We start from the raw sequence: 22,848 nt of genomic DNA, 5'->3' as shown, positions 1-22,848 counted from the left end.
GAGGTTTTCCAGCAGGGTGGGACAACTGCTTCTCCTCCAGGCAAAAGCTGCTTAGAAAGTAAAAGTCTGCCTGAGAAAGATGTCCTCTGCCTTATGGGGGAATAACTCAGCACCAGGGTTCAGATGGGTACCCTCTGAGATCTATTCCCCCAGCCAGGCCCCCTGGATTCTCCTCACACTGCTCTAGTCCACTCTGGCTTCCCTCCACCAGAGCTCAAGATGAATGTCTGCACACGAAACTTTGTGTGCTGACCCTTTAAGAGGGTGCCTGTATTTCCAGCCATCTCTCCCTGGCAGAGAGAAATCCTGCTGCTTTCACAGCCAAATGTTATGTGGGCACCTTTCTCAGTTCTGGTGCTCTGGGCTGGGGAGCCCAGCTTGGGGTTTAGACCCCAGAGTTCTCAGTGGGAGCCCCCCCATAGGTGAGATATCCCTCCGGACCTTCAGCTGCTGCCTATGGGAGCCTGGCCAGCCCTCTCGCACCTTCACACTTCCTACCAGTCTCTATGTGGTCTCCACTTTTCATCCTTGGTTATGAGGGTGCTCTCCAGCTAGTCTTCAGTTGCAGTTGATTACTCAGGGTGGTTTTTCTATATTTTAGTGGTAATTCCAGTATGGTCCTAGGAGAGAGTCAGTGTAGCTTCCACTTAATCCACCACCATCTTGGATCTTGGCAAATGGTTTCCTAATTTACAGCTAGCATTCCTGTCACTGCTAAACAAATGTCCCGATCATTACCATTAATAACCTTCAGAGAGGCAAAGCTAATTTCATTATGATGTTCTATAACTGCTCACAGAACTGGGATCTGCCATTTGAAAGGCATCACAGTCTATAGAATCCATCAGGAGTAAAAGTCATAGTCAAAGAATGAATTAAAAATCAAAATAACAACACTTTGATTTGTTCTCCTAAGAAATACACAGCTGCATACAAATAATGATACAGCAGGAATAAGATGACTACACCAGAGTGGGTAATTGTTACAACCTGTTAAGAGAACATAGCGGCTACATTTTCTAGTGGTCCAAAATATGTAAATACATCCACTCCTTAATACAAAAGTTTTTTGCTGAATTTTCTAGTCTATGAAACCTCCAGAAAGGCTGGCTTCATAAAAATTATAGGTCTATTGGGAGTGTCAACTTATTATTATTTTCTCTCTCTGGGAAAAATAAATAGCATTACACTATGAAGAGTGAGAAGTAGGGTAAAAACGGAAAATAAATATTTCTGATTTTAATTAATTATCTCTAGAATAGTCTAGAACAGAATGCTGTGTGGAGACTTTTTTTTCATTTTTTAAAATTTATTTTTATTGATTTCAGAGAGAGGAAGGGAGAGGGAGAGAGAGCGATAGAAACATCAATGATGGGAGAGAGTCACTGACTGGCTACCTCCTACAGGGCCCCCACTGGGGATTGAGCCCACAACCCAGACAGGTGCCCTGACTGGGAATCAAACTGCGATCTCCTGAATCCTAGGTCAATGCTCAACCACTGAGCCACGCCAGCCGGGCAACTTTTTCATGTTTTAATCATATGCTTCCAGGCATAGTATAATTTATCTTCCTCAAGTCCCATAGGGAAAGAGTAAACAGACCTGTTTGAGAAATGCTTCAAAGCAAACTAGTATCTTCTAAACTCATCACCACCTCTTTTTTCCCTAGTCTGAAACTTGACTATGTGGATGACTTAGCACCATCTTTAAAGTGAGTTCTCTCCTTTGTCCTCCACAACAAATTAATAACACTATTATTTTTTTTTACGCTTTATGAATATCCATTCCTTCTATGCTGCTATCACTCCAGTTCAAGTCTTCATTGCTTCGCACTGTTGTCACAACCAACAGCATCCTAGGTGGCCCTCTTTACCAATCTATCTGTATATCACTGTTAAGTGATTTTTTTTTTTTTTTTTTTTAAATATATCTTTAATGATTTCAGAGAGAGGAAAGGAGAGGGAGAGAGAAAGAGAGATAGAAACATCAACAACAAGAGAGTCATTGATCGGCTGCAGCCCGTAACCCGGGCATGTGCCCTGACCGGGAATCGAACCCTGATCGCCTGGATCCTAGGTCAATGCTCAACCGCTGAGCCACGCCCAGCTGGGCTGATTTTTTTTCTTTAAGACACTGTCATCAGGTTAGTCTTCTGCTCAAAAAACTTTAATTCTTTTTTCCCTTTTTATACCAAGTGTAAATTCCAGCTTAAATTCCTAGACTCTCCATAATCTAGTCTTACACATACTTCTTCTTGACTTAGATTAGGCTCTCTTCACTATCTCCTAAATATACCATTGCCATTCCCTTTATTTATGCTGTTTCTGCCCCACCCCATTCCTGCCTCCCGATCACCAAGCTTTTCTTACCCAGGTTAATTCAGATTTTAGAATTCTTCAAAGTCCAATTTAAATCCCACGTTCTTCATTAAATTCTTTTGACTACTCTCTCTCACTATCCTCTTCTCCTATAAACATGGTAATATTTGTCCTTATTACATAGTTTTAATACTATATCATAAACTACAGATTTTAATTATATACTATTTTTAAATTGTTTGCCATTGTCTCATGTGTTAATGCTACTTTTCTAAATGGAAGTCATGTACTTCTATATCTGATATTACCTAATAAAGTGATGAGCACAAGGCAAGGACTCTAAATTATCTGTTGCTTGATTTTCTTCAAGACTGGTCCTGAAACAGTCTATGTCAGCTTTAATCCCATATATCTGTACCAAATGCATGTTAAATACCTGACTGGTGAAATAATATAAGTTATCTGAGAAATAGTCCCTTTTTAACAACCCACATGTTGGAAAAGCTTATATTAAACCAAAGATTCAAAAGAAACCAGCTCAAATAGCATGTCACTGAACAGCAGGAGTCAAATCATACCCAAAAGAATCGGAGGGGGGTGCGGAAGGGGATGACCCAGACGTAAGGGCAGTCTCGGCTAAGGAGGCCTCCTCCTGTGGTATTGGGTGGTGTTCAAAAAACTTGGAGACAAACAGCAAACTGTGAGGCAAAAACAAAAACAAAACAAAACAAACCTAACTTGTGCAAAACCCAGAAGCTTCATACATCAGAATACATTATAGAGTTAACAGAAATATCTGAGATCATATTCCAGTTTTAGAAACGATTGTTAAATTCAATTAGTTGTGTTTTTGTCTAAAGGCTTATTTTTAAAAATTATATTGTACTTTCAAAGGCAAGCTCAGAGTCTAAAACTAATTGTTCTATATAGCAAATTTCTAAGTATCAAAAGGGAAAAATCATGCTCTATGGTTAAGGAATTAGAAGAAAATATAACTATTGCAAAGTTAGATTACATCATTATAATATTCTTTAAAATATGGAGTTGAATTATGTTTGCTCAAGTGCTCAAGAAAAGTAGTAAGACCTTAACAGCAGCAGCAACAACACACAAAAAGATTAAAACAGATTCAGTCTAACCCGTTAAGAGAAATTCTAGCATAAAAAGCAAATAGAAATTTCAGAAAAAGATACACTAGGTACAAAGATTTTATATCTTACTTTTAAATAAAGTGGGGGTGCAGGTGGGGTTAAAGGAGAAAGAGAGAGAAAAGAAGAGAGAGAAACATAATTTACAAAATAGCTGACAGAATCAGATCCCTTGATCTATGGTTCAAAAATATAATAATGGTTAACTTAACCAAAACAACACCTGCTCTCCTCCCAAAAACTATCTAAAAGTGATTTCTATGGACAAGGGATCTTTACTGATTGAAAGAGAATATAAAACATAAATGAAATGTGCAGCTGAATCAGAAGTACAATTTTGGAGTAAAGCATAGGCTATACTACATATTACTCTCTAGACACACTTTAAAAAAAATTCCCTGTAACAACTCTACTGGACACATTCAGAAAAATTAAATGTAAAATGGTAGATAGAAATCTTTTTTGATGACTTACTCAAGTTGGTCATAATTAACACACATCAGCGGCACCTCTGTACTACAACGCTGGTGAAATTTATAACCACATGTTTGACAGCGGAAACCCTGGAAAAGCAGCTTTCGACAAAAGTCACAAAATGCTAAGGTGAAAAAAGTTTTTCGTACCTGCAAAGTAAAACATAAATGAGGATTTATGTAAAACATCATAGAGGATTTCAAAACTTGCGAGAATCTATTTAGTAATCAACTAATCTACTCTCTTGTTTAAAACAACAAATTTTTAATGTTTATATCATGAGAACGGCCTTACACATTAAGATACTAAAATGAAAACCAGTGGGTTCAAGATAGTAGATAGAGTAATATGTACTATCTCCCACCCAATATCCAATTAAAAACTCAGAAGTCTTGACGGGAAATGAATAAAAGACTCAAAACTAATTTCAAGCTTGACTATATAAAAATAAAAGTAGAGATTAGATAAAAGGAGGGAACAGAAGAAGTAAAAGGAAAGGTAAGGGTACAATTTAATAATTGTACAAAGAAAGGAGTTATGAGATGCTTACTAGTGTTAAGAGAGTAGGAAACAAGGGTATGCTAGCACTAAAGTCACAAAGGTATCTGACAGAGGAGCCACAAAAACCCAAAAATAAAAAGAACATATTGGAGGAGAGGAGGAGGAGGAAAGGTTGTAATACCATGAATGAGCTAATTCCCAATGAAATCAGTAATCAGTAAATGATATCTAAAGAAAACTACATACATTTGATTAAAATGTAAATACACTCTGATTAAATGTAAAAACACTTAATAATTATAAAAGAAAAAGCTATTTGTAATTTTATGGAAATCAAAACAACCCTATCTAAACTTACTAACTAGGATAAAGAGCAAGAAAACAACCTAAAAGCCAGTAAGAACGACTTTTAACAAGTTATTTTGTTAGAGGATTAGAACACCTACATGCATTTCTGAACACCCCTCTACGTGAAACTTAAAAGACAACATGCAGAAACTCCACATCAGAAGCAAATGATCTCCAAAAGTGGTTTGCAGCCTTTTTCACCTGGCACACATAAACTAATTACTAAAATTCTGCAGCACACCAAAAAATGTATTTTTCGCTGATCTGACAAAAAATAGGTATAATTTTGATTAAATTACACTGGCTACTGTTGTGCTGGCTGTTGTCACATTTTTATTTGACAATCTAAGGGAAAAAGAGGTCAGTGCCCCTGACTGGAGAGTCAGGTATCATCTGTTTCAAACCTTCTTGCTGCACACCAGCACCAGTGTGCCTCGGCACACCGGCTGAAAATCACTGATCTACCACATGGGCCACAAAACAGAACTGTGCTGGGAAGGCTCTACCTATCTTTTTTTTAAGGGAGGCCCTACCCTGACAACTAGCAAAGCTAGAAGTTGTTTGAAAAGCATGTTTTGTGTGGACAACAAGCAGAAACCACGAGGAGGATAAACAAAGACCACGCGGAAGCAGCGCTTTCCGGCGTGGTGAGCGCAGTTGGCTTCTATGCTGTCTGCTGTTCTTTGCTGCATATTCTCAATTAATCTGCTTTTCAGACAGTTTTAACACAAACTGGAAGTAAGAAATAGATTTCACACTATGACCCAGGACACATCTGTATTCATGTAACATACTTGCCCTGATTACATGTAATGCACAATATAATTTTCTATCCTATTACGTGTGCTTTTCATGAGTCACTAAACGGATCTCAACACCCACAGGTTATGAAACCCTTCTTGATGAATACATATTTAACGAGACAAAAAGTTATTTAAAAATGTTTCATCAAGAAAATGGTATCTTGGCGCTCTGGCTTTTGAGAATATTTAAGTAGTTTAAAAAAATGGCTCTTGTTTTCTTCATCTTTTTTTCTATTATCACTTTCTAGGGGATTTAAAAAGGCAACTGCTTGTTTTTAGCTTTGTTCCTTTTCCATTTGTCTCTGGATATACAAGAAATGAAGAGATCTTTAATATTAATGTGACCACTATTTGCCATAGTCAAGAGTCTTTTATACTGCTAGCATAATTTCAGGAAATAGAGCACTGAAAAATATGAAACGTCTGCACAGGAATAAGCGTTTTATAGCCATCTGATCCTCTTTGCTAAGCACTCATACCTTCACTCTCCTGATAATCTGTATCATGAAACCCTAATTTATCTTCCTGAATTAATTTCCTCAATTGCAGTCTTTCTTCCTGTCACTGATGTACACTTGAAAACTATGTGTAACTGGTTGTTTGTATATGTAAAGGAGAAAAAAAAGAGAAAGACAAGGAAAGAAGGGAGGGAAACAGAGAGAAGAAAAATATCTAAGAGTAGAAAGCACGCGTATGCACTTTAGTATAAACTGCAAATGACATATAAAGGGTGGGGCAAAAGTAGGTCTGTAGATATGGAAAATACAATAATTAATAAATACAAGAATAAACTCACATACTGACAATTGTAGACCTACTTTTGCCCCACCCTGTACTTGTATTTGCGAGTATACCTTTGTCAATAAAGGTGAGCACAGGAAGGTGTATCTTATCTTGCATCACAATTTAGGCTTATTCTGAATTTGAGCATATCAAGACATAGATCATAAATTAATGGGAGGTGTAGACCGGCAATTTGCATGCATCAATTTGTAAGGTGTGGGGCTGTCTGAAGGAAGACATTATTAATCTGTGTGCCTATAGAAAATGGGAAGGGCTAGACAAATGACATTCATTTCAAATCTTGTTTCCCTATCTTCCCTTCCCTGCTTCACCGCACCCGTTCTCAAGGACTCCTGGGATGTAGACAAAATACTGAAGGAATTGCTTTTATAACAGACTCTATGAAACCATAATGCATCAGCAGCGTTCCTTGAGAGGCCAGAAAAATCCAGCAGCAACGCAAAGTGAGTACAGGCTCCTGCCTCTACATGGCACACAGAGTAACTGTTCTAAAATGCATATCTAATCACACTTCTCCCCTGCTCACAATTATTGAATTTCCAATTCTTTTACAGAAAAGTCCAAATCTTTAGCATGGCTTATGAGGACTGTCATGAACCTGGCTCTGCTTACTCTACCCATAATTCTTGCTACTCTGTAACATCCCCCTCCCCCAACTTTTTACCATCCATTCTGAATGTGTTTTTAAAACTGAAAAGGTAACATGTTTTCTTGCTGTTTACTGTCTTGAGTACTCTTCCCTTCACTCTTCATCTGCTATTCCCTCACCCATTAGTCCTTGGCTTAGTCTTCACTGGGAAACTTCCTGACGCCTCAAAGGCCAGGTTAGGAGACTACTCTGTGCATCTACAGCGCTTTATGCATACACGGTAATTACAAGTGTTATGAAAATTTCCTACTAAATCATCTCTACTCAAAGGCCAGGATCCTGTTTTTGTTGTTAACTGTTATAGTCCCAGATCAGAAACAGTGTTGGCAAATGGGAGGTTTTCAACATTTACTGGAAGGTCTCCAACTGTGCTGAAAGGATTTCTACACTCTGGAACTAACCTGCAGTTTGCCTTCATTACATTCTTATGGCCAGGACCTTCCTGAGGCACTTGTTTCAATACAATTTTCTGATTAGTAACTTAGGTCTTCTTTCACCTCCCCATATCCGATTTCTAGTTAAGAATAATAATTAAGAAAAAGAGTAGTAATCACTATGAAATGTAAGTTCAACTGTTTTTGGATTCCTAAAAACTCACCACTCGAAATTCTACATGGAGTTAAAAAACTCAACAGTAATGAACATCCTAGTTCATCACTCTACAGCTATTTGCTACACAGTAAATCTGACTGATATTAGGTGTACTCTACACTTGTCCAGAGGGTGTCTTAATTACTGAGACACCTGATTTCATCACTCACCACTAATGGAGCCCCAAAAGTACCCTCCTGGGAAATCATGCCATCATCTGCTTTAAGAGCCCAGCTGTACTAATCACCAAGGCACAGGGGAAAACACCTGACGCCAAAATGCTAGGAATAACTATCTATTTAGAAAAGAAATAAACTATGGTTAAAATTCCACATATATAGATAAGTAAGAATATCATTCCTGTCTTATAGATCATTCTAATCCTGGCTTTTGCCTACCCTTTTACAGGACAAGACCTCAAGCTCTGGTAACTGTGTCCTCATCTGTAAGGCAGAGAGGTCTCACTTGCAGGCTTCATGCTGGTGACATTTAGCTTAGGCTAGGTTCTAGCAAATGCAAAAACCAAAGGGAGAAGTCCTCAAGGAGAGTTTTAGCATCTTCTTTCAGTCCTCAAAGAGAGCTGTTCCACTGACCTATCCTTCAGAAAAATTTATGTAAGTATGCCAAGATGTATGCAGAAAGATTCTGTTTAGGCCTCTATGTAATAGATTTTTTAAAAAACACCTAAATGTCTATTACTAGAGGGTTGGTTAAATATACTGAATTTACACTACTCTTACAGACTATTATGCAATCATTATAAAAATAAAACTAGGTGTACTGACATGAAAAGATGTCCATGATGTACTGCTGAATTTTTTTAAGGTAACGAATATCACAAAGAACAAGGCTCCATTTTTAGTTTAAGAAAAGGAAAGAAATGGGAAATAATGAAGAGAAAAGAGGGGGAAAGAGAAAGGAGAAAACCTTAGGCTCACAGGTGTAAGCATACATGTCTGTATATAAAGAAAAAATTTGGAAGACTACACAATAACAAATTAATTTGACTAACGCTAGTTTACCTCTAGTATAGAATTTTCACTTTTTTACTTGGTATACTTTTTGAACCATTTAAATTTTCTTTTAATAACAAGCATGTATTGCTTTTTTAAATTCAAAAGAAAGTATAATGACTAAAGTAAAACTCTTTAGTTTAAATTAAAATTTTGTAAAGAACAGAACTGATTTTTAACTTAGGTAAAGTATTGATCCCCAAATTATTCACCCATATTTCCTAAATAAAAATTCATTCACGACATAAATATTTTTGACATTTCAAAAAAATGGAAAGGTACATACAAAGTTGTGTGTTGTAAGTGGAACATTCTCCAATACTTCTACATGCAATTCCTCTCCAGTAAGCCAAGAAATATCAGTGTCCCAACCAATTGGCTTCTTCTCTCTGAAAAGTGTAATCACAAGCCTTTCTTGGTAATCATACCTAAAAATCTTCATATGCCTCATGCTGAAGATATGAAAATTGGTTATTGAGGGGCTAGTAATGATGAGGGAGGTTTGGCTCCCTGGTCTTCCATCGTTAGAAATTTAAGTGGCAATAAATTAATTTTTAAGTTTACCCCAAATAAATGTATCACTCTTGGACAAACAGCAGGGTAAAGAGATGTACTGTTGTCTTCAAGTCAGCTCCAGAAAAGACCTACAACAGCAGAAAATGGATTGTTCCTGGCATCAAAAAAAAAAAACCAAAAACCCAGGCATGGGTATGTCTATCCAAAGAAAAAGAGCACTCAAGGGAAAACATGCCCCAAAAAAGGAAAATTTTAAAAACAGGATTCAAAACTGGGAATGGGCGGTGTCTTGGCATAATTTTAGATGCTTTCTAAAAGAAAAACAGTTCAATATAAAATGTTAATTTGATAAGCCTTTTGTGAAAACATGAGTTTGTATTTAAAATAGGGGCATGGCAATGAGTCCACTATTCAAATAAGTCACATTCTAATGGTTGAAAAATTTTAAGAATCACCTATTCCAAATAAAATAACTTGATCAGAGTACCACTACTGTCACACACAAAATTATCTAACATTAACTCCTCAAAAGGCCTACAAGATTTCTTCAGGCTAAACTTAATAATTTAATATTGTTTTCTAAAGCTGATTTTCAATTTCCTTGGTTTAGGTAAAGATCCTAGAAAAAAACCCCAAAGTTTAATGTCTGAGTTTGTTTTGTTTTTTAAACAAAATTTCACATCACATACAAACCATACCCATCCTGAATTCTGTAAACAGCACAGCATTCTGGGATTAGACCTCTCATCATCAAGGCTTTCTTTAGACTGTCCCGGACTGTAACTCCACACCTTGCAGGGACCTACAGTATCATAAATGCATAATATGAGGTAAAGGAAATAAATTACGTTTTTCATATCACTTTTTTTTTTTTTAACTATATCTTTATTGATTTCAGAGGGAGGAAGGGAGAGGAGAGGGAGAGAAACATCAACTATGAGAGAGTCGTCATTGATTGGCTGCCTCCTGCACACCTCCGACTGGGGACAGAGCCCGCAACCGGGGCATGTGCCCTGACCAGGAATCAAAATGCAATCTCCTGGATCCTAGCTCGATGCTCAACTGCTGAGCCACGCCCTACTGGGCACACATCACTTTTTTAAAAATAACTTACCTTCATAATATATAATACCTTTAATGTTACATGGATTACCATGTTAGATACAACATCATTTCTACAGCTAACTTAATAGTAAAGGGAAATTATGACAAGTATCTATTATTACTCACCAACTTAAAACAAAATGAATTTTAGTTTATTAAAATTATAAAATATTTTAAACATACAGAAGAAATAGCCCAGCTGTGGGAATGGCTCAGGGGTTGAGCATCAGCCTAGGATCCAGGAGATTGCGGTTCGATTCCCAGTCAGGGCACATGCCTGGGTTGCGGGCTTGGTTGGGGACATGCAGGAGGCAGCTGATCAGTGACGACTCTCTCATCATTGATGTTTCTATGTCTCTCACCCCCTCTCTGAAATCAATAAAGATATATATATATAAAAAAAGAAAAAAAAAAGAAATAGAGAATTTAACAGATCCCCATGTACTCGCCACTGAAGAACAAGAGGTGTCAACATTTAAAGCAAAACCAATGAAAAAAAAAAAAGATTTTTAAACACTTTACAGGTTTTTTGTTTGTTTGTTTACTGATTTCAGAGAAGAAGGGAGAAGGAGAGAGAGAAACATCAATGACGAGAGAATCATTAATCGGCCACCTCCTGCATGCCCCCTACTGGAGATTGAAACTGCAACCTGGGCATATGCCCGGAACAGGGATCGAACGGTGATCTCCTGGTTCAAGGGTTGATGCTCAACCACTCAATCAGGCCAGCTGGGCACAAAATCAATTTTGATCAAACATTGTTCAAAGCTAAAAACTGTGTAATCCTTCAATCACACTGATGGTCCTTAAGAGATGTATTACTGATCCTAAACATAGAAGGAAAAAATCCAAACTTTTCTTAATGTGTATAATTGATATTTGTTGTTGAGTTGCCTAGCACCCCTATTTCCTTGGGGAACCCGCCCTTCCCTAAAAATTCTAGTAGGAGAGGCTCTCAATCAGGGTCATTACTTTTCCAGCTATACATATGCTGGCTGTGTTCCATGTCCCTGGCAATAAGAACTGATCCAGGACTAGATATATGACCCCAATACTACCATAGTTCTTCCCTAAACTGAGAGATGGACACTGGTTGAGAGAAGCTCCTCTTTCTACTATAGTTAGTGTGCCAAGCAGACAGAAATCTGAAGCCCCCAGTGGTTATCTTTCCCACTTCACTGGTAAAATCTGGATACCGAATGAAGCTAACCTGGGGAGAAGTAGAAAAGACACTGGGAATGGGGAGGGAAGGCCCATTGGAAAGAGATAAAAAAAGAATCTTCCTGTATATTTTAAGTCACCCATTTTGGCCTTTTCCGCATGGACCTCAACCAGTGGTGAATTTGAATAATTTAAAACTGAAAAAGAAGTGACAAATACAATGTGGACTAAACTTAGGTAGTGGGAGTTCAGGTTGGGCAGTTTTAATGGTGGGAGCAGGGATGCAGGGGGACTGGAGACAAGGGATTTGTTAGTTAATAACAATAAAATTAAAGATTCCATTCTTTTTTTTTAATTTTTAAAAAATTTATTGTTGAGAGTATTACAGATGTCCCCCATTAGGTTCCATTCTTTTAAATCACTAAAGTATTTAGCAAAACAAAAGTTTCCAAAGAAACTGGGAATCTTTATGGTAGAGGGGCAACATGCAGTAAGGGTAGATATAACACAGCTGGATTTAAATAGTATACTGAAGGGGGATCAATCCTGAAAGCCAAATTAGGACCTATGATTAGAAAAAAGTAGAATGACAAATTTAGCTGAATATAACCATTAAAACTACCCAGCAAGGGAAAAGTTTCTCGTGAAGGAGTAGGCTCATCATTGGAAGTATGCACAAGACTGGATTGGTACAGTTGACCCTCTTTATTTATGCATTCTGCATTTGTGATTTGCCTACCTGCTAAAATTTATTTGTAACACCCAAACCAATACTTGCAATGCTTTTGTGAACATGTGCTATTTCAAATGGCTCAAAGATGTAATGTAAGAACTAAAGCTAATACTCTCAGAAGAAAATTTAGAGGGGAAAATGTCACAACACTGGATTTGGCAGTGGTTTCCCGGATAGGACTGCAAAATCACAAACAACATAAAAATCGAGAAATTGGGCTAAATCAAAATTAAAAACCTATGTCAATCAAAGAACACAGTCAACAGAAGGAAAAGGTCTACAGAACAGGAGAAAATATTTTCAAATCATGTATCTAACAAGGTCTACAGTTAAGAGTACACAGGGTAATCTTCAACCTTTATGTGGAGCTCTGGCAAAGACAGATAAGTTTCACTGTTGTTTATGTATGCCGTGAAATCAATTTTCTTCCAGTTCACCCTTTTGCTGAAGGTAATGCTCTTCAAGACTCAGCTTCATGTAAAGATCTGAGTCCCAACTATGTCTGTGACACTGGCTGAAGGCCCAGTCTTGTGTTCCCACACATTGACCCTCACATCCCTTTGTGTCACAGGGTGAAAAACTGGCCCCACTGGAGGTGACTATAGCACAGGTGAGCAAATTTTTCCATGAAAAACAAGCATTATTACTGATGCTGTCTGAGAAAAATAATTAAAAATTACTTTGACCCTAGTTGTATTTGGAAATGAAATGTTTTTTGTCAATATCAAAAGCAACCATATATATTACAAAAAGTAGTGATGTATACAGGTGCATTATTTACTAAGTCTACTGACAGTACTCTTTGCACTTGAGGATTACAGACCATCCAAAATAATTCTGCAGATTTTTCTGCTCTGAATGTTACTTACAGAATACTCTGTTCCAATGGTGATACTAATAACCAACAATCAAGTTATGTAAACAAGAGGAAAAATAAATCCAAATAGAGATTTCTCAAGAGTGAAGAATGAATTTTACCTGATAGATGTTAGACAACAAGCAAGCACTAGTCTTAAAATTCTGATTGATTCTGAACTAGTACTTGAGTGTGTTTCAAGTTTGATAGGTAGGTTTAAATGTCAAATCTGACTCTAAAAACAATACTATTTGTTACAGTTAAGGAACCAGACTTTGGCACCAAATAATTATCTTTTCCTCCCTTGTTTGAAATAGATGCTTCAATTTGCTTGATCACCGAGTATGAAGTATAACAAATTTCATTTTCAACAACTGGTCTTTATGAAAAATACAAAGAAAAGGCAATGATGACATTAAAAGCTGACTCACCACTGTCCTCTGTTTGTTGGGCAGGAAGACTCTAACAATAGGTTTTTGTGGTGACTTAGGGTTGCTCCGTGACACATCTGTGGGATTTTGAAAAACTGAAAGAGATGAAGGTAGCACTGAAAGGCTAGAAGAGGAAGAAGATGTAACGGTGTCCGTTGATGCAGAGCTAGAAACAGAAAAATCAGTTCCATTCCCCAGGGATTCCAATAACTGTTGTTCTCTTTGTTGGAGGGCATCTAGCTTGCTGGTGTATTCTTCATAGGCCTATAAAATAAAGTAGACTTACATTGAATCTGGACTTTTTCCTGAAAGTAACAAAAGGAAATGTAAAATTTAAGTCCTTGTTTATAATCCCTTTATAATTTAGCTAACAGGGTTTTAAGTTATAAGTTACAAAATAAGCACTGGAAGTATTGTAAATGAATACTTTTATCTTTAAATTGATAAATCTTTTGTTATAAGATACAATATTACATCAAGAAACTGATACACATATATAGAAGAGATGCCTAGAATATCTATGAGTATTAATAAAAGAAGATAGTATGAAACACTATGTACATCAAGGATAAGTACCCTCTTCATTAAAATTGTTTTTCCCCCCAAAAGTTGTAGGCATATAAAATTTCACACTCCTCTCCTCCTGCTCAAAGAACAAGCAAGTTGAAAAGGAGATGAAGTATTAGATTTGTAAAAAAAACAAGACACAGTGCCAGATCTCACCATTACCACCAAAACCTCTTCAATGGGCTTAGAAGATGTATAACTGCTGTATTCTTTCTCAAATAGCTATCAGTTAAAATGCCTTATTCTCACTATGAATCTCTGATGATCTCCTTCCTCATCAAATACTGCTTAGAGAATAAAATTTTATTTGAAAAGGTGGCTTACACACTGCAGTTAAGAAATTCTGGGACCACTGTCCATTTTAACTAAGGCTATAAAGACAAATGACCACATATATCACATTCTAAAAGTAAGAAAAATCTTGAAAACAGAATGATATTGAAAATAAAGAGATGGAATGAACTGAAATATACATGTCCATAGTTCTTTAAGGCAGTGGTAATCACCGTCCCTCAAACCATTCCTCCCTCACACCCCAAATAGATGCAGTACTACAAACATTTATGAAAGGCTACAGGGGGAATAAAATATTTAGAAATGGCAGTTCTCATCTCTCAAGGAGTTCATTATTGGGCTGCTGAGAAGCAGATGATGTATTTTTATTTGTGTAAGTATGTGAGAAATAAACAACATTCTTGATACAAGAACGAGGAAGGAGGGAATCTTAAAAGGTTAGCATTTAAATGGATGGAATAAGTGGAGAAGAGAGTACTGTGTAGAAGATAAATTGTGTAACAAAGGAGGTAGAAATTTTAAGACACAGAGGAAAAACTATAGACCAGTATAGCTGAATATCATACAATAGCTAGGACACAGTAAGGGATCAATATATATCTGTGGAATTTAAATGAAGACTAGGAACACAGGAAAACAAACAGTAAGACTGAAAAAGTAAGAGACCAGATTATAGAGAATATATATACCATGACATAAAGCCTGAACTTCCTTCTACAAGCAAGGAAGAATTATCGAAGGCAGACAAGAAGGAGGGAACAATTTCATTTCAGAAAAGGCCACACCTGGTATGCTAGATCTTACCATAGAATTTTGGGGGGGGGGGGAAGAGGAGAAAATAATAAAATGAGCTACTTACTGACATAAACAGCCTCCTTTACAACCTACTAGGTGCCCTACCCTGACCCTGAAATGTTTCGTAGTATTCCCGGGCATAAGTACCAAATCAATTCAAATTTTCTGAGCTGTATTTTTATACCAATTTCAGTCCCAAGGGCTAATTATTTAAGGGTGGTTCTTTCAATATGCTCCACTGATTGAGACTTCAATAAATACATATTGAGCAAACATGTCCCTGGCACTGTTGGGGCTCAGACCACAAAAATAAAGACCAATGCAATTCCTACCCTTTGAAGATTGTAAACATGCAGTCTGGGAGACAAAAGTTCCTCCTTGCATTGATCAAATACTCATATTTATTGGGCAGCACATTCACTACACAAAGTTAGCCTTAGGAAAAGTAATAAATGTAAACAAAACTTCTGAATGTTATTTATCAAAATGTTATCCTTAATTTTTGAAAAGATACTGTTCCCTCCATTGTGGATTACAAACTATTACTTCACTGCATTTATCAGCCCCTCTTCCTTTTAAGTACAAACATTTACTTACTCTACCTCTTTCCACTGTCACAGCTGCAATCTACCACGGCACTTGCCTACCTTGTTTTGTGCCGTGCTTGGCTCCTTTCGCCCCATTACCCTGGTTGAATTTAGCGTGGATGTCGATTACTCTTTTAACATTCTTCCCTTAAAGTTTTTATAGTTCTTATCTCTAAAGGTATTTATTTCCACACTACCTTCAAGATCCAGAGCTGCACTATATAGTTCTTTTGTAGTATTTATTTATTTTTAAAATATATCTTTATTGATTTCAGAGAGAGGAAAAGAGGAGAGAGAGAGATGGAAACATCAATGATGAGAGAGTCATTGATCAGCTGCCTCCTGCATGCCCCTGACTGGGGATCGAGCCTGCAACCCAGCATGTGCCCCAACTGGGAATTGAACCCTGATAGCCTGGATCCCAGGTCGACGTTCAACCGCTGAGCCACGCCCGGCCAGGCCATAGTCTTTTTTATATGGCTATTTTTTCCTCACTTGTGAAATATTTTGAGGATTAAATGAGATATACAAATAATAAAATTATTACAGAGCCTACCACATAGCAAAAGCCCAATAAATATTTTTATTAGTCACAATAAGTAGCACTAGAAATTCTTGTTATGGTTATTACTATTACCATGTTAGCCGAATTCTTGACACAATTCTACTAAACTGTAAGTTGAGTGCACAAATCATGTCATTTATTTTTGAAGTAAAAAAAAAAATCAAAAAATCAAAAATGGAAACCACATAATATTATTAAATTGATCAATTCTCAAATTGATCTACAGATTCAATACAATCCTTATCAAAATCTCAGTTGGCATTTTTACAGAAATAGACAAACTGATCTTAAATTTACATGGAAGCGCAAAGGACTCGGAATAACAAAGCAATTTTGAAGAAGGACCAAGTTAGAGGACTCACATTTCCTAACTTCAGAAGTTACCATAAAGCTATAGTAATCAGGACATGTGGAACCAGTATAAGGATACACACAGAGAACAAGACGACAGAATTAAGAGTCCAGAAATAAAGCCTTACATGTAGGGTAGCTGATTTTCTATTACTTTGTGCTTCCCTTTTTTAATCCTTGCCCGAGGATACGTTTTTTGATTGGCTGCCTCTTGTACGCACCCCAGCCTGGGACTGAACCCACAACCTAGGTATGTGCCCTGACGGAATCTTACCCGCAACCTTTTGGTGCACGGGATGACACTCCAACCAACTGAGCCCACCAGCCAGGGCTCCTGCTTCTTCAGCACAGCCAAGAACAGATTGCTATGTCTTCTCCTATCTCTGATGTTAATTATAGTTTTCTTCTGCTCTGCGCACTGTTTCTGAGTACCTTTCAACCATTTCTGCTGTTATCTTTCCTGTTAAAAACTTTCTTCAAATATCTGGTTATTCTTAGATGTCCATTCATATTTAAAAGTTAAAGACTCTTAACATGTCAATACTACCCAAAGCAATCTATAGATTCAATGAAACCCTTATCAAAATCCCAGTATGTTTGCAGAAATAGAAAAATCCATCCTAAAATTCATGTGGAATCTCAAGGGATCCCAAATAGCTAAAACAATCTTGAAAAAGAGTAAACTTGGAGGTTTCATACTTCTTGATTTCAAAACTTAGCTTTCAATACAGTCATCAAATCAGTGTGGTACTGGCATAAAGTTAGACATACAGAGAGTGGAATAGGGAGCCCAGAAATAAATTCTCACATATATGGTTAAATGGCCTTTGACAAAGGCATTTATCAAAATTTTCATTTTGAAAAGGGACTTTTCAACAAATGGTACTGGGAAAACTGGATATGCAATGCAAAAGCTGGACTCTTCTTACACCATACACAAAAGTTAACGCAAAATATATCAAAGACCTAAACATAAGAACTAAAACTATAAAACTCTTAGAAGAAAACACAGGAATAAACTTAATGATATTGAATTTGGCCATGGTTTCTTGGATATGACACCAAAGACATAGGCAACATGAGCAAAAATAGATAGATTCATCAAAATAAAAAACTTCTGAGTATCAAAAGACACTATCAACAGAGTGAAGGGGGAACCCACAGAATGGAAGAAAATATTTGAAAATTATCTATCTGATTAGGATTGATATTCAGGATATATATTCAGAATATATAAAGAACTCCTACAACTCAACAACACACAACTCAATTAAAAAATGGGCAGGCGACTTGAATACAAATGGCCAATAACCACACGAAAAGATGCTCAGCATCATTAGTTATCAGGGAAGTGCAAATCAAAACCACAAGATACAACTTCACACTCATAAGGATAGCTATTCCATTTAAAAAACACACACAACCACACAGAAAATAAGTTTGGGCAAGTATGTGGAGTAACTAGAACTCTTATGTATTGCTAGTGGGAATGTAAAATGCAGCTGCTGTAGAAAACAGTATGGCAATTCCTTAAAAAGTTAAATATAGAATTACCACATGATTCAGTTAATCCCACTTTCAGTTATATACCCAAAGAAGTAAAATCAGAACTCAAACAAGTATTTGTACACCTGTGTTTATTGTAGCATTATTTATAATAACCAAAAGGTGGATGTTTATCCAATGATAAATAAAATGTGGTATATGGGGCTTGGGGTGGTTTATAGTTGTATGTTAAACAGTTTATTCTTTTTTTTTTTAATCCTCACCAGAGGATATTTTTTTCCATTGCTTTTTAGAGAGAGTAGAAGGGGAGGGAGAGACATTGATGTGAGAGAGACACATCGATTGGTTGCCTCTCACACGCATCCCGACCAGGGCCAAGGATGGAGCCTGCAACCCAGGTACGTGCCCTTATCAGGAATCGAACCCGGACCCTTCAGTCTGAGAGCCGACACTAACCACTGAGCTAAACTGGCGAACACAAAACAGTTTATTCTTATATTATTATTTAATTATTATATTATTTTCCATATGAATAACTGTAAACCTACTTTTGCCCCCTTTATACATATAATAAAATATTATTCAACATTAAAAGGAAGAAAACTCTGCACATGATAAACATGGATGAACCTTGAAGACATTATGGTTAAGTGAAATAAGTCAGTCACAAAAGAACAAATATTTTATAATTCCATTTTCTATAAGGTCCCTAACGTAGTCAAATTCAGAGACAGAAAGGACAATGGTGGGTCTCAGTAGGTAATCAGTAGACCTGGCTTTTCACTAAAGGGATTTCAAATATCAGTAACCACAGGTCTTTTCCTTGGGTCTGCTTTCTGCAGGGAAGAATACTGTCATCTCCAGCCAGGCTCCTCTCTTCATAATATATCAAATGACAGTAAGTTCAATGTTTTAACTCATTTATATGTTTATTGTCTGTAATCCTCTCTTCTGATTAAAATACAAGCTGCTTAAAGATAGAGATTTTTGTGTGTGTTTTTTTTTTAAGTTGCTAAATCCCAGAGCCTAGGAAAGTATAAATGTTAGCAGGCACTCAAGTAACGGTTGAATTATTGGAGCACTTAATATCTCAGGAACTATGCTCTTTCATATTATAAACTCAATCCTTAAACTGCCACATGTGTGATATCATTCCCATTTTACCAATCTGAGGTGAGATAAAGGCAGGTTAGGTAACCTGTGTGCAGACTAAGGCACAGCTAGGATTCAAACACAGGGTCTATGTGACTCCATGGTTCATCTTAACCACTATATTATACTGTCTTCTACAGACAAATTGTATAGTGTTGGTCATGAAAATAAGAATCTACATGCTAATGATATAACCTATAAGATATCGTCTGCTGTACACTGTCCTAGTAAAATGTAATTAGAACACTAAAAGGCCTGAAGGATGTGTGTGGAGGAGGCAGTGAATCCCTGCTATAGTGAGACTTGGTTACTGATGCAAATGTATTACATGTCTCCCAGGACAGAAAAACGGTTGGCAAAAAGACCCTGCTGGTTCAGTTGTCTAATTCTGATTAACAAAGAATTACTATTTTCCCCAGGACTATTTGCCTCCTTATGACTCCTTTGCTTGTCCTCCTCATACATGCAAGTAAAACAGATAGCATGGGATATTAGAAAGCACACTAACTAGTATTCAGAGGTGTAAATTCTACTCCTAGCACTAATATTAATTGGCAGTATGCTCTGGGAAAAGCCACATGGAGAGAATAGTATATTAGCATATTTCCAAACTTCCAAATTTATTTTAGAAATGCAAACTTTCTCATGAAATACAGAAGATTTAACTTGCTCTTTAAAAAATAATTACATTAGCTCATTAAATTAGAAATTTAGTTTAAGAGTCCATCAATCTGTGCCTAAAAGTCTCTGTCATTTGAAGGCAAATGGTAACCTGATCATTTGTAATTTAGGGTTATATCCCTGTATGACTAGTAATTATAGTGGAGCCAGCTTTTACAGCGACAGGCAGAATAGTGCAGTGGTAAGCAGTATAGGCTGTGGAGCCTGACTGCCTAAATTCCATAACAGGTTGCTCGCTGTGGAACCTGAGTGACTTACATAAAGGAAACTAATGCCAAGAAAGCTTATCTGTGATTAGAATAGTGACTACTACCTCAGAAGATTAAGAACAATGACTAGCCCTATAAATTTAGGATACTCAAGGCTTGATACAAAAGCCTCAAGGCACTATTAAATAGTAAGGCTAAGTAATTTTGTGCTATTTAAACATTGTACATTTTACCTGTAAGGAAGAAAAACCAATTTGGGGGAGATCTGCTCTGGAAAAAAGATATTTTACAAAATTCTCCCCATTTTTAAATATGGTAATTAGTTTGCTGACCTCTGGAACACAATGCTTTCTACTCTCTCTTATTTTAAATAAGGTTTTTTGATTTTTTTGTGTGTTTCTTTTTTTACCAGACTAAAATTTTGAAGTTTATATACTTATTCTTAATTTTGACATTCTCAAATTACAAAATACTACATATTTATTGTAACAAGTGAAACAAGATTAACAAGCATGATAAAGACAAAGTGAATTCTCTTCCCATTATTTCTAATCCCACCCTCTAAAATAACTTGTATTATCAGTATAAATATTTTTTATATGTTCATTTTCTTTTCAAAATTACTACAGATATAATACTCAAAAGCTTACCTCCAGATATATTGATGGTGGATTATGCTCCCCACCAAATTTGTCCAATAGTGCCTCTATATGTTCCTGTGTCAACTTAATCATTTGTTTGATATTCCACACCTAAAAAATATTTTAAAACAATTTAAATAAAAACCATTTAGGAAAGGAATTAGAAATACTTCAAGATTTTTATTAAAATATTGCAGTAACTGCCACAGATCCTTGAACTTAGAAAACTTAAAGATCATTTAGTATAGTGGTTTTTCCCTTTTATTAAACATTTTACAGTTTTTTCCTAGACTAGTAATACAAACATGACTATTCAGAATAAACAAAAATCTCTTTTCACCTTCCCCACATTCTTGGCCCCTGCCAAAAAGGTAAGTGCTGTTTATCGTTAGGGAAAAAACCATACATACATACATACATACACACATACATACATATATATATATATAAAATACACAAATACACACAATATAAAGAAATATATATAAAAACATTTTAACACTTGCTTCCCCCCCCCCACTGTACAACATGCCTCAGAATTCTTTCCACGTCAATACATATGTATTTTATTCCTTTTTAAATGGTTATATATGTATCCTCTTAAATGGTTATATTAAGTATAGATACATTCATTTCATAATATTGTTATGACACTGCTTATTTAAATGATCTTCAAACTTCAATGGTAATCTAAGGTTAGGTGGACATGAATAATTTTAGGAATAAACTCCAAAGTACCTAACAAACAAGAGAAAATCCCCTGAGAGAAATGCAGGGGAAAATTAAGAGTAAGACTGTATTTTATCAATGAATCAAATTCTTGGCAAGGCTTCAAGCTTTATCCACTTATCCAGTCAGCCAGCCTAGAATTCAGAAGTCTGGTGATTGTAATACAGGTGCATATTATGTGTTTATTTTAAGATAAATGTAAGATAAATTTTTTTTTTTCTTGATGAAAAATGAGGCAAATTTATCTGAGTGGTTTGAGAATCTGCTTTGCAAATTACACGATGTGGTAGATTACTCTCTTTTAAATTGAATAATCTACATCTTCCATTTTAATGTGTGAACAAAAAATGTATTTAACATAAATATAATACACAATAGAAATTATGGCCTTTTGAACTACTTAAAATTATAATAAAAAAATGTGAGAAAATTTAAAATGTACAAGGAGGAATAAATAAGCAAAGAGATTTCAGGACTCCTGGCTTATTTAATAATTTCCTTACTAGACAGCATTTAAATTATTCAATTTTCCTCAAACTCAAACAATGTTTCAATGAATAGTTCTCAGGGCAAAAGTCCAAGATGCCCTTTTAGCTATCAAGGCAAAGGATTCCTAGATTGAAGGATATGTACATTTAAAAATTTAATAAATATGCCAAATGGTCTTCCAAAAAAAAAAAAGTACCAAGTCATACTCCTGCTCCCAGGATGTGCGTCCACCCTTTTCCTCACAATCCCACCAACACTGGGTATTATGAAACTTCTAAACTTTTGCCATTCTGAAGTAAAAAGGTGATCTTGTTGTTTTAATTTGTATTTCCTAGAAAGCTGAGCATTTTTCACGTTTATTGGCCATTTAAATTTTCTTTTGAAAAATTCCCTACCCATATTGTTTTTCCCTTCTATTTTTCTCTTGTTGATTTATAGATATCCTTAACTCTGAATATTCTAAATATTAACCCTTATTCTCCTACAAATGTTGCAGTCTTTCCTTGTTTTTCACTTTAGGTCTCTTTTGTCATATAAAGTCTTGCTACTCAAAGTGTGGTCCATAGGCCAGATGCAGCATAATCTTCTGGAAGTTTTTTTAGAGTAGGAGAATCTCAGGCCCCATCTCAAACCTACTAAACTTTAAAGAAATAATTCATATTAAAGTTTAAGCAGCAATGATAAAATTTTCAAAATTTTTTGCTACAGTCAGATATTGTAATATTTTCCTTTGTGACTCCCTGGCTAATTTCTCATATCCCCAAAAGAGTAGCAGATGTATTTTTTTCTCTAGCTACACTTACTCCCCAGGCAGGTGAGCTTGTCCAATCTT

General features: G+C 36.1%; 1 protein-coding gene across 3 annotated transcripts in view; it reads right to left on the bottom strand.

The window, feature by feature from the left end:
* BRAF (B-Raf proto-oncogene, serine/threonine kinase) overlaps positions 1 to 22,848 on the bottom strand; it is a 109,780-nt gene that overhangs the window by 49,863 nt on the left and 37,069 nt on the right. For all 3 annotated transcript variants that reach the window (XM_087820978.1, XM_016205092.2, XM_016205094.2), the window contains exons 2-7: positions 20,808 to 20,909; positions 13,451 to 13,714; positions 9,864 to 9,967; positions 8,936 to 9,038; positions 3,941 to 4,089; positions 2,897 to 3,016 (exon numbers count right to left, since the gene is read on the bottom strand). In XM_087820978.1, the coding sequence (XP_087677104.1) occupies positions 2,897 to 3,016; positions 3,941 to 4,089; positions 8,936 to 9,038; positions 9,864 to 9,967; positions 13,451 to 13,714; positions 20,808 to 20,909 (842 nt within the window). The remainder of the gene's footprint in view (positions 1 to 2,896; positions 3,017 to 3,940; positions 4,090 to 8,935; positions 9,039 to 9,863; positions 9,968 to 13,450; positions 13,715 to 20,807; positions 20,910 to 22,848) is intronic.

The sequence above is a fragment of the Miniopterus natalensis genome, chromosome 10 (assembly GCF_054644295.1).
Source record: "Miniopterus natalensis isolate mMinNat1 chromosome 10, mMinNat1.hap1, whole genome shotgun sequence".
NCBI lineage: Eukaryota > Metazoa > Chordata > Mammalia > Chiroptera > Miniopteridae > Miniopterus > Miniopterus natalensis.
This window is presented reverse-complemented; position numbering and strand designations above follow the sequence as displayed.